The sequence below is a fragment of the Anas platyrhynchos genome, chromosome 22 (assembly GCF_047663525.1).
Source record: "Anas platyrhynchos isolate ZD024472 breed Pekin duck chromosome 22, IASCAAS_PekinDuck_T2T, whole genome shotgun sequence".
Classification (NCBI taxonomy): Eukaryota; Metazoa; Chordata; class Aves; order Anseriformes; family Anatidae; genus Anas; species Anas platyrhynchos.
The window spans coordinates 5,843,429-5,855,272 of record NC_092608.1 but is presented as its reverse complement, the minus strand read 5'-3'; the positions used below and the strand labels follow the sequence as shown (position 1 = coordinate 5,855,272).

General features: G+C 43.5%; 1 protein-coding gene across 8 annotated transcripts in view; it reads right to left on the bottom strand.

Moving 5' to 3' along the window:
* Window positions 1-5,348: 5,348 nt before the first annotated feature.
* The window catches only part of PRDM2 (PR/SET domain 2), a 70,961-nt gene continuing 64,465 nt past the window's right edge, over window positions 5,349-11,844 (bottom strand). For 7 of the 8 annotated variants that reach the window (XM_027443326.2, XM_027443328.2, XM_027443323.2 and 4 more), the window contains 2 exons: window positions 9,901-10,034; window positions 5,349-8,746 (listed from right to left, as the gene is read on the bottom strand). In XM_027443326.2, coding sequence (XP_027299127.1) covers window positions 9,926-10,034 — 109 coding nt within the window. In that variant the 3' untranslated portion in view covers window positions 5,349-8,746; window positions 9,901-9,925. The remainder of the gene's footprint in view (window positions 8,747-9,900; window positions 10,035-11,844) is intronic. The other variant, XR_003492307.2, reaches the window with a different exon arrangement.

Below are 11,844 nucleotides of genomic sequence, written 5' to 3'. Positions count from 1 at the left end.
GATCTAGTCTCCAACATTACAAAGAGAAAATAATGTATTAATAGGACATCTCATTATCATAGAATTATAATTATCATTGTTTCATGAGTCTACAAGAAATTATGTCAGATGTTCTTGTCATTATCAGATGTTCTTGTCATTAGAGCAAAGAAGGGGAAGGAGGGGAGAGGAGGGATGTGCCCAAAGTCTTGTCCTCGTTATCCCACCAACGAGGACAGGGCACTGGGCCGGCTCTGTTGCCTGTTCACTCTCTTTGCCAGGGCAAACTCGCTTGGACAAAGTCTGCTGATATTCGTAGCCCACAAGACCAAGTTCTAAAACCATACAAAAAGTCGGAAAAGCCAATAGAAGCGTGGCACTTAGTTGGGTGGGAAGGAAAGTGAAGAACAGAGGGACTACACTCATTTCTCCCTCCAGCACCACCTCGTGCAATGTGTACTGCTGATCAAGTACCTGGAAATTCCCACAGAGCTGTTTGGTGACTCCTTTGCAAAACTATCTGCACAGCTGCATTCAGCTCTGAAACATTAAAGCAAAATAAAATAAAATAAAATAAAATAAAATAAAATAAAATAAAATAAAATAAAATAAAATAAAATAAAATAAAATAAAATAAATAAAAAGAGGATACCTGAAAATCCCTTTCCCCTTCCTCCTTGCCCCTTTCTCCTATTTCCATGTGGGAAGGTCACAGGCTCGCTGCCCCCTCCCATTCCCTGCAGCACTCCCCAGCAGGAGCCGCTTGCTGGGGCACTGCACGCAGCACACACAGCGCCTGCACAGCACGCAGAACAGCCACGCTTCATTTAATACTGTCGTTCACAGTGCGCAGCCATTAGATCAAGTCAGTACATGTCTGAAAAATAGAAAGCAAGCAAAGAAGCCCTCTTGTTTGGGCTGTTTTAGGCACCATCTACCTGCTCGGCATTGATGACTTTCTAAACCCAGCAAGACGAGGCACAGCAGTGCCTCACCTCTGCTCTGAACAGCAGGCCAAGGGATGCTCCGGTTCACCTTGGTACATTTTCCTCCCAGGAATGCCTCTCTGCAAGGTGGAAAAATTTTCCATGTATTTCACTGCAGCTCACCTGAATTTCACACACGCAGCTGACAGCCGTGTCACTGTGCCCAGTTTCATGCAGGATCCAACACTGAACTTTCCTCTTCTGGGCTCCTGTGCTTACCACAGTGATCTGAGCTTTAGTTAACGTGCGAGACTCCTTGAGGCCCTGCTCTGCAGCGTCGCTGCCAACTCCACCAGCTGTAGTGACTGACTCTGCATAGAAAATTGCTGCTAATGGAACAGCTTGACTCAAATTTTATCGTTTTAGGTAAAAAGGAAAAATGTCGGGGCTAGCAATAATGCCTGGTTAACAGCACAGCTTCCATGGCAAAGAGCATGGAGTCAGTGCAGTGCCCCGATAGCTGCCCTGTAGCCACCAGAAGATGCCGGGTGACTGCAGCCTCCTCAAACTGAGCTCCCTCGGGCAGTTCTGCTCTGACAGGCCTCTGCTGCCTCCAGCTTTGAGATGAAGCTCCACGTGAGCTCTGTGCAGCCATTAAGGCATTCAGGTGATCACCAGCTGTGAAAGTGTAGTGGGTTTACACAGCAAGGTTTGGGTAGCAGGGGGCCATAGGGGTGGTTTCTGTGAGAAGAATCCATGCCCCTGGTGGAGCAGATTTCTGTGCTCCAGCCCGTGGAGGAGCCCATGGTGGAGCAGGTGGACCTGCAATGGAGAAGGCCATGGTCTGTGGAGAGCCCCCGCAGGAGCAGGCCCCAGGCCAGAGCTGCAGCTGTGGAGAGGAGCCCACACAGAATCAGGAGGTCTGGGGGGAGCTGCTGCTCATGGGGGACCCAGGTTGGAGCAGTTTGCTCCTGAGGGATGGACCCTGTGGTACGGAGCCATGTGGGAGCAGTTCTTGAAGAGAATGTCCTTACCGTTTGGTAAGGACGGAACATCCCACCTAGGATGTGTGTCAGAAACCGGTATTTCACTGTTACAAGGCAGAGACTTAAAAAAAAAAAAAAAAAAAAAGTAGGGATTTTTGCATTTGTTGCAGCACAGCACCATCACAAGGAGGGCTGACAAAATCCTTGGCTGGATGCACAGGGAACTTGAAGTATGGATGCAATTATTCCTCTGGAGACAGCACTACTGAGATCAGTTCTGGAACATTTATGCAATCCATCACACAAAGAAAAATAATGTTTTGTAAAACCCAAAATGAATTTGAAGCAATGCACTTGTTTGGCATAAGTGACAGAGAGAGCTTAAACATAAGCTATTCCTTCCTTCATCTCCATCAGTTCTAGGCTGAAAGAGAATTTTGTCTGGTTGGGTTGTATTCTTTCAAAAAAAAAAAAAAAATGGTACAGAAGAAAATGATGTAAGTGCCACAGGGAGAAAAAGCCCTACACCAAAAGACTTTGAGAATTCCACAGGTAGCTGATCAAAAGAAAGGCTGAGGTATGGCTTAAGTAATGTATGAATATCCTTGTAGAAAAGAAAAACCAAGCCTGAAAGGACTCCAATCAGTCAGTGGTAGGCACAAAGAGAAGCTGAATTCAGATGCATACGTTATTTACTAGGGCAGAGTCCTAAAGGAAATAATAGTCTGGATTTTTTACTTTCCAAGATCAAATAAAGAGGCATTCCTAAAACAATGCACCCTAGGGAAACCTTCATCGTCGGACTCAGAGAAACCACGGAGCCTGTCAGTCAAGTACTCCGGCTGGAGGAAGAAAAAATGTAAAAGGGAGTAAATATGCTTGGTAGATGACAGGTTGAGTATTATCACAAGAAATGTATTTTACAGTGCAAATATTCCAACGTAATGCTGGTCCCAAAAGTCTACTCCATGGCCGTCAACACTAGTGAAAGCAGGGGGTGGGGTGTGTGTGTTAATTCTGGTTAAATAAAATCATTAACATTTACATCCACTTTCCAAAAGCGACAGTGCAATGCTCTATACAGCTGACCCCCCTATTGAAACCTTCCACTGACTTCTCTAGTTTCTAAAATCCCTCCTTCATGAGAATGGCGCTTTCTGCCCCAAGAAGCAGCACTTAGTTCAGCCCTTCCCAGAAGTTCTCCAGAGCTCCTGCACACAGAGCACGGCACCCAAGCTGTAACTACCAGCTTCTTTCCTGGTTCTCATTGATCTTGAAGGAAGTATTTATTTCAATGGTTCAAAAAGGCTTGGTCATCCAGGCAAATGTTAATTCCAAGAGTAAATGAGAACAACAGAGAAGATTTTTCAAGAAAATGAAAAAGGGGCTAATATACCTCATTTATTTGTAAATAAAACATTTACGAGGCATGCTAAAAGCATCTTACAGTTCACTCCAAAAGAAATGAACAGAAACCCAACCCTGCTAAGCACTGATAAAGTCAAGGTGACCCAGAGCTTAGCAGATCAGTAAAGGAGCGTGGGGGGGACTATTTGCATTAGCATCCCGTACCTAAGACAATATTTCCAGGGAGGCCTAATCTTTAACAACTGTCTCTTCTTCTTCCAAGGCAGCTGCAAAGCAAGTCATAAAACAAATGCAGCACAGCTTGAATCTTAAATCCCTTTCCTCCCTGAATCCCTCCAACCCCTAAGCACCTGTCTGCCCTCCTCCTCTTCTTCATTTAAGAATAAATGGTGCTTGTTCACAATCAGGAAGCCAGAATGTGTTTTTTCAGTCAGCTGCTGAGGCTAGCTCATCCCTAAACTGAGATAAATGCCTCTCGCACTGAAAGGCACAGCACTATTTCTCTCTGCCCACTGGTGCCCTTGGAAGACCAGGCAGGGAGCACCTGCTGCTCACCCCAGGTGGGCTGCTGGCCACCAGCAGCAGCCATTTCGGAGCAGTCACCTTGGCTTGATGCAAGCTGGTGGCCTGGAGGTGAAAGGCTCCATCGCTCACAAGCCAGGAAAATGCTTCTCAGCAGGGCCTGATGAGTCTTTTTATTTCCACTGTACTCCCATAGCTGACCCATCTTACATACGTGGTGACAAGCTGTCAGGGATCCCAGGTATAATGTACTTGCATTCTCCTTGCCCACCACGTTTTTTTTCTTGAGCACACACCACACCACATATCCTATAGCCTTGTAAAGCTATTCACAACTCGCACAGGCATCAGAGATGGAGACAGCCTGACTATTTTTCCCTCTTCCCCTGAATTGCCTCTGCATCAGCACCCTGAGCACGAAACTGAGACTCAGTCAGGGGCCCTGCCAACGGCAGTCTCCTGCTGGCTGCACCCATCTGCCACCTGGCAGCTGCAGTGGGAGGAAACAGGATTAAGACAGAAGCTTTCCCATGAGAAAGTTTTTTCTCCTTACCTGTTTCTTGAAGGTAGTCTTCTTCCAGAAAAGCCATAGCTCTTTTCAAAGGGAGGAATTAGCGCTGCTGCATGTGACAGCTCAGACAGATGAAAGACAAGTGCGTATCTATTTCATTAAAGAGTAACCCAGAAGATTTTCAAACACAGAGAAATTTACAGTTCAGCAAAATTCGATCACTCAAATCCTGACACTGAATGCCATTTAATAAAAAGCGGGTAGACTGCAACACTGCAAGAGGAGGTTTGCTGACTGCTAGGCTGCTGCAGGCAGGGCAACAATGTGCAGTGGTGACAAGAGTGGATTTTGTACCAACAGGTTGGATTTATAGCATGTAAGGAATCTTCAGATATTCTGGGGCAAAAGATCTATTTCTAGTCTATGTGAAATTAATATTAATACCTCTCCTTCAGCCATTCCCAATGATGTTTGTTGCATCTATTCCTGTTTCTAAAGAATGTGGCTGGATTAATGCCCTGGAGGTGAATGGTGCCCAACTGCCCTACCAAAAGTGCCAAGCTCCACAGCCCTACACAACCTTGACAAGGTCCAAACCTTCCCACCCAAGGCCTAGCAATGGAGCATCTCCTTTAACTGAGATGAACAAAACGGGGACCATTCCTAGCAGGGAAGCAGACCCCTCTCTTCATGCCCTGCCCACACGTTCACCTCCTGGAGGGGACAGCAGCCTCCTGAACTGCACTGCGCTGTGTCGATTCCTCAGTGCTGCAAAGGCTCACCAAGAGCTTTGGGGTCGAATGGAGAGTCCAAAATACAAAGGTGCTGCTCATCCACCTGTGTCCACCTGGAGCCTGAAGCATCAGGAGAGCTCAGTCTGCAGCAATCACTGATAGCATGGACAGAGCCTGGCAGGCAAAGTGACACTTCCATCTTCCTTCTCTTCTCCTGCCACCCACCTGTAAAACCCCAAATCACTCACCTATTTTGCAGCCAGAATAGGCTGCAGCTCCATTTTGAAGACTTCCTTTGCTCAAATAACAAGTATTTCCATGGTGCAGTTTGTAACATTAATTTATTGTTGTTCTTTTTCTTTACATGGCAGACAGACAACAGAGCTTTCAGTCTTCCAGAGCAATGTTCAGCATCCAAGCACCAACCAGCTAATACCACGTCTCCACACAGTTTATTTTTCATAAACTTCTCAACATCAGCATTGTCAGGAGAGCACTGCAGAGCTACCGGTGTCAGCCTCGCAAATTCCTACATGCAGAACCTGAGCTTTTTCCCCACCCTCTCCTTGAATTTTCACAAGAACTTGTGATATTAGTCAAGGGCAAAATTTCACGTTTCATCAGCAGGCACGGGGGAGGTTAAAAATTTGCTGCAAAACTGTGAAATTCTGCCTTGGAAAAAAATGGCATACTTTCCTGAATTTACTGTGAAGAAAATATCCTCATCGTTCTAGAGAAATGACACCATTTTGAACTCATTTTTCCTACAAGAAAAATCAACTCCCCCACCCTCCCCAAAAAAATGTGTTTGTCATCTGAGGGAAAATGATGAAAAGTCTGGTGCAACAACGGGTTATTTCTTGTCAGTGGCACAAATATTTTTCTACCACAGCTTAGACTGTAATGGATCTTTCAGATAGACCAGTACAACCTAAAGCTGTGTGCTGTGGTCTCTTGGTTGAGTAACACACATTATAAAACTTTAAAAACGGAGCATTTACAATCAGGGACATAAAGACGTGCTTTCAAAATTGTAAATACATATTTACAGGTTTGTGTGATAAACCAGAATTTCTCTGGGAAAAATGTTCGTATAGCACAACAATTTACACACCTCTCTCCTTGAGTTTGTCTGTTGTTATGGTTAACAACACTCTAAAGAAGAAAAACAAAAAAGCAGCAAAAATAAATTGCACAAAAGTGAACTCTAATAACCTCATTGGTATGCCTTAAAGGCACTGAACTCAGCAGCATCCATGCCAGACATGGATGTACTTCTCTGTACTTCATTCAACTTACTGTCGCTGGAAGTTGAGAGCGTCTCAGAAGAACTGGTTCTTTAAAGTAGGATTTGGGCTGCATGGCAAGAAAGCTCTTCCTCAACAACAGTCCTTGAGTGACCAGTGAAGATTTATACAGTAAGCAGGATCTTCGACAAAACACCTAACACAGCTGCACTGGGAAAATCAAGGGCATATTGAAGTGGTGCTTTAGGACAGAGTATATTGGAGCTGTGTTATATTAGCACTGTATATTCATTTTTCAAATTACCTAGATGCTGTCCAGACACACAGGAAGATAATTCCTGCTCTGAAGAACAGGGTTTACCATACTAATACTAGATGATGAAAGGAAGAAGATAATGTGCAGAGAAAATTAAAGGAAAGATAACGTGCAAAACTAAAGCGAGCCAAACTGATTAGAGAGCTGTATGTGCACGCCAGCTTCTTTGAGATATATATATATGTATATATAAGGCCAGGAAAACTATTTTCTGTGCTTTTTGACCAAGATTTACCAAGCTGCCTAGCAGATTTGGATACTCACTTCCTACTAGTTTTAATGAATAATGAGAATCTCAGTCTTCCAGGCTGCTGTGAAAAAATTCAGCCTTAGTTTGGAATTAGTACATCACATATTTCAAGAGGAAATTATTGCTAGCAAAAAGCTCAAGAGGGGACAAATCCTAGAGACTCTCCACTCTAGGCAAGAGACGGAACAGCCAGCAATGGCACAAGCTCTCCCCACAAAGCCTGCATCTCCATGGTCTCAGACTGGAAACATCATTTCCAAACACGGGAGGGGATGTGGCTTTTTATGGCTCATCTAGTTCTCAGCATCTCAGCCTTCCCCCACACCACAATTGCACTTAGAAAGCCTCCAATAGGGGTTATCCAAAAAATCTGTAGCTAGATAATGCAAGGTCCTGAAGACCTTTGCTTTCCAACTCAAACAACATGTAGCTAAGACATTTTTACGGTGAACAAAACCAATAGTTTTTGTTTAAAGCTTTTGTATTCATTTTGAACATTCTGATTTTCATCAAAACTATAAAAAATCAACTGTTTTCAGCAATTTCATACATATATATATTAATATATGTCATATATATATGTAGATATATAAATAATTGATCCTTTTTTGACCTTTTCAGGGTGGTGGTGGGAAGGAGTATCAACTGGGCACTTGTTTTTTCACAACTAATGTGTGCGTACACAGATGTGTGCTTACCTGTGTGGAGTGCAAAGATAAGAAAAGGAATAAACTGACTGAAACAAGGGGGAAATAGGGCAATCAACCCCCTTGGCCTCCTAGAAAAATCCCAAACTCAGACACTACATTAGCAGGGATCCCACAAAAACTGGGCAGAAGGAACCTCTTGGAAGGAATCTCTTGGAGGTGAAATTTGCCCGAGCACCCCTGCCAGATGATACACCTGTGATTGTCACATTTTGGAGCAAGAGCCAAGAGACCTCTTTGCACTGCATTTTAGTAACTGACCTATTCTGCAACATTACTGGCTGCCATTCACAGATGCCTCCTTTACAGGACCATTGAAGCTAAGCATGCTTGCATTACAGGTCACAAACACAGAGCTCTGCATTGAAGGAAAATTGTTGCTTGATACTGCACAGCAACATGCGCGTTTGGTACTCTCACTAAATAAATAAATCCTGACTGTACCAAGAGTACCAGGTTGGCAACAAATGTGATGGCAGCTTTTGAGAAACGGATGCTTGTCCCTTTATGAAACTGGGCTATCAGTGCATTTCACAGAGATCACTTAACAGGTGGTCTTCCAAAAAAAAACGTGGGTCCTGACACACTTCAAAAGCAATGGCATCATGCCCGTTAAAGCTTATGGTACAAAGTCAAGAGACTGGGGTACCCACAGGCTTCAGATGTGGAAATCTCAGCAAAACCTACCACTCTCTTCAGTGGATTTTTGTGGGATGCCCAGTTCTTTACCCGTTAGGATGTAAAGTAGAAACTAAAATGATGTAACAGTCTTTTCAGAATTTAATTGCATAGTATGTTAAACCCCTCTGTGTTCAACCAGAAAGAGGAGACTCATCCAAACCCATCAGCCCTCTGAACAGGGTTAATCTGCCTGCAATTGTCTGAACATTTCTCCATGCTATTCCACTGGCTGTTGACGCGTGGGCTTCACGCGGCAGGGGACACTGGGGAATCACCCTCTCACCAGCATCCACAGTTCATCGTGCTCTGGAGAAGGCAGGAGCCCTGCTCCGCGCTCTCTCCCTCTCTCTCTGGAAGGAAGGACAATATGACACAAGCACGCCATTGCTTCCAGCAGAAGAAACCGCTGTCCCTGCTATCTACTGAGGAACCGGTCTCACCTCATCTGAGAAAAAGCAGGAGAAGATAATGCTTGAGGATTACTTCACCTCACCTTTGCCAGTCAAAAGTTCCTAGTACCTGCAAATACACAGAGAGTTGCATTTAATCAGAGTCAACTTTAAGGCTAAGCAGTCAGAGCATCCACCTGGCTCCTCAGGCAATGAGGCCCCGTCACACCAACTTGGAAGCAGGACGAGGTGTTCAGTGAGTGCAGCACAGGGAAGATGCCTGTGCTTCAACTTCGCTTGGTTTTCCCCTAACTCAATGGTCTACACTACAGTTAGGGACATTAACGTTTCATTAGCAACCACTTCCATTATTTGGGAGCTAGTGAGCTTCAGAATCTTCCTAATGTTTTCCCAAAATGTTATTTTCAGAATATAATTAACCATTTTAACAAAGAATAAATTTCAGGCTGAGGTGTCTCAATTTTGCTGGCCATCATTCTCATCTTTAGCTTCATATGGGTAAGTATAACATTCCTGAGGTATTACATTAGTGTAAAAGAGGTGATTATCTACACATTGCCGTTGGGGAAACGAAGGATCAGAAGACAAAGTGCCTTTTTTAAAGTTAACCAATGGCAAAATAATTCAGCATCACCTACAACACTGGGCCAGCTCATTAATTTGTCCAAGTTTGTATAGCTTCATTACAGCAGTTTGTCTTGCTACAACTCCACCTAGTGCTTTTATTTGTTAGCACAGCACTGCAAAGTGCATTGTAACACTGGTCTCCGAGCTTCTGTCATTCAACCAGGGCAGCCAACCATAATATCTGTAGATCCCAAAGCACTTTACCCTCTGCTGCTCTCAGGTACATATAGCACTCCCAGATGGAGACAAAGCCTCATCCTTACAAAAAATATTCAAGCTCAACACATAATCCAGAGGAGCAACACCTCAGGTCTCAAAAGCTCACAAATGGAAGAAAACACTGCTTAGATCTTCCACGAGGCTGAGAGCTGACTGCCGTGACAGAGCCTTTTGGTGCAGAGGATGTAAGGGTTACACATCGCTAGAGAAGGCTTTGTCTCTTGCATTGGATTCAGGTGAGCAAGAGGCCCTGTTTCTGCCATAGGGCACCTTGCTATTCCCCTTCATACTTGTTTTCTCACCAATGACCAGTTACAAGAGCAGCATCACTGTGGGTTTGTAAAGTGCTTTGCAATCCTTGCCCAGAGAAACACAAGCAGGGTGTGTTTGTGACATGCCGTGACCGCGTCGCTGTACCTGTGCAGCTCTGACATGCAGAAGTCTATTCCTTGAAGAAGTGGGATGCAGTGCAGCTGGATTTCTTGCATTGCCTGGTGCTGGTGTTATGAGAAGAGGAGGAGGGACATCTAGAGGCCATGCGGAGTCTGTAACTGTACAAAGAGGCAGGAGAAACTCATACACATTAGGGTACCAGAAAAAAAGAAACAAAACACCAGCATAGACATGCCTGAGGGGCTAGGGGCCCCACAGCAGCTTTGAAACCTAAGAGTAAAGAAAAAAAAAAAAAAAAGCCTTACACTCTTCACTCATCCTCCAAGTGCTTCTGAAGGCAAGAGTGTTTTTTTTTTCTTTCTTCTTTTTTTGCCTTGTTCTGAACTTGCTCTGTTAGTTCATTCAGGTAGGAAGTCTCAATGCAAGCAGCCTCCAGCCTCCCACCCACTCTCCCAGTTAGAGAGCCCTCCAACTAGGACAAACGGACAAATCCACAGCTATGTAGAGAACAAGGAGTCAGGTTCATTTTCTCATGCCAGTCCATATCATATTTTTAGATAGATACATACAGGAAAATAATTTTACCGTATATAAGCGCAATACCCCATCTGGTCATTTTACCCAAAGGCAAAGCCTGCAGTACACTTTTGCCATGAAAACACTTATAAATTTGATGAATTACTTTTACAGGTCACTACAGCAAGCACTGTTCTGGTGCCTTTATTGCGGATGATACGTTATTTCATTTCTAATTTTAGAATAACTCTAAGAATCCCATCTTTCTTGTAAAGGAAAAGTGAAAATCAGGGATTTTAACTCGGCATTATTACATCCCTATCGATTGTTATTTCAAGAAGAAGCCTGAACGCAAGACAAAGCAAGGAAAATAAAACAGCTTAGGTGTAGTCGAACATACAACCTCAGTTCAAATATACACCCAAGCTAAACTTCCTTAAACTAAAAGAAAAAAAAAATCCCCTATTTGTTTATAAAACCTGCAGCTTTGTAGACCCATGCTTTGGAGCAGTTTGGGCTGTCAGCCCCTGCTCAGTGCCTGCAGATGCACGTATGCCCCCCTCGCACCTGTGCACCCCCACTCGTGGTAACCGCACGCTTACCTCGGCTATGCAAACTCCTCACATGTCTAACCAAAACCAGCCACTTATGTTCTTCCAAGGGAACATCTTTTGAAATCTAATTTTATTACGTAACGACGCATCTAAGAACACTTGAAAGTTAGGTTTTTCTCCGGGGTAATTTCAGTGTTTGGCGTGCACCCTTTAAAAGACATTTCAGCTTTTGTTTTGTTACGTGCAGATTTTGTAGCACAGTGGAACTGCAAGTTAGAATTAAAGAAGTGCAAAATTTTCCATTACAACTGAAAAACAAAACCACAGAAATTGTGAAAAGTAAGCAATTCAATCATTTCCAAATTAAAATCTGTGGCTGAAATCATCTGCCAAAGCTTTGTTATTGTTATATGCAAACCATACTCTTCAGTCCTTGTGAATTTAATACTGAAGCCTTTGTCTAGTGTGTAGGAATCAGAAAGTGGTGACGAGGAAGTCAACAAAAGCCAGATTTTGTTGTTCCACATAAAGACTGTTACCAAGGGAAACGGTATAATACCCAAAACAAGTTTAGTTTGTTTAGTTTCAGTTCTTTACTATAACTAGAAAAGAGATTTATTTTTTTTTTGTTTTACTTAGAATGTTCCCATTTAAGCAATGTTTAATGTCAAAAAATTAATTACGACTTGTAAAAGTTCTTCTGTAATCAATAACATCTGTGTGTTATTGCATGCGATGAGCAAATGCCTAGATCCTGTGGGAAACAAAAAATAAAAAATAAACAAAACAAGGCCTCAGACACAAAGAGGCAAAATATCTGAGAAAATCTGACCTGTGTTTTCAAACCACTATGCTAAAGAAATCTTTTATCCCCTAATTCTACCCTGCTTTCAAGCCA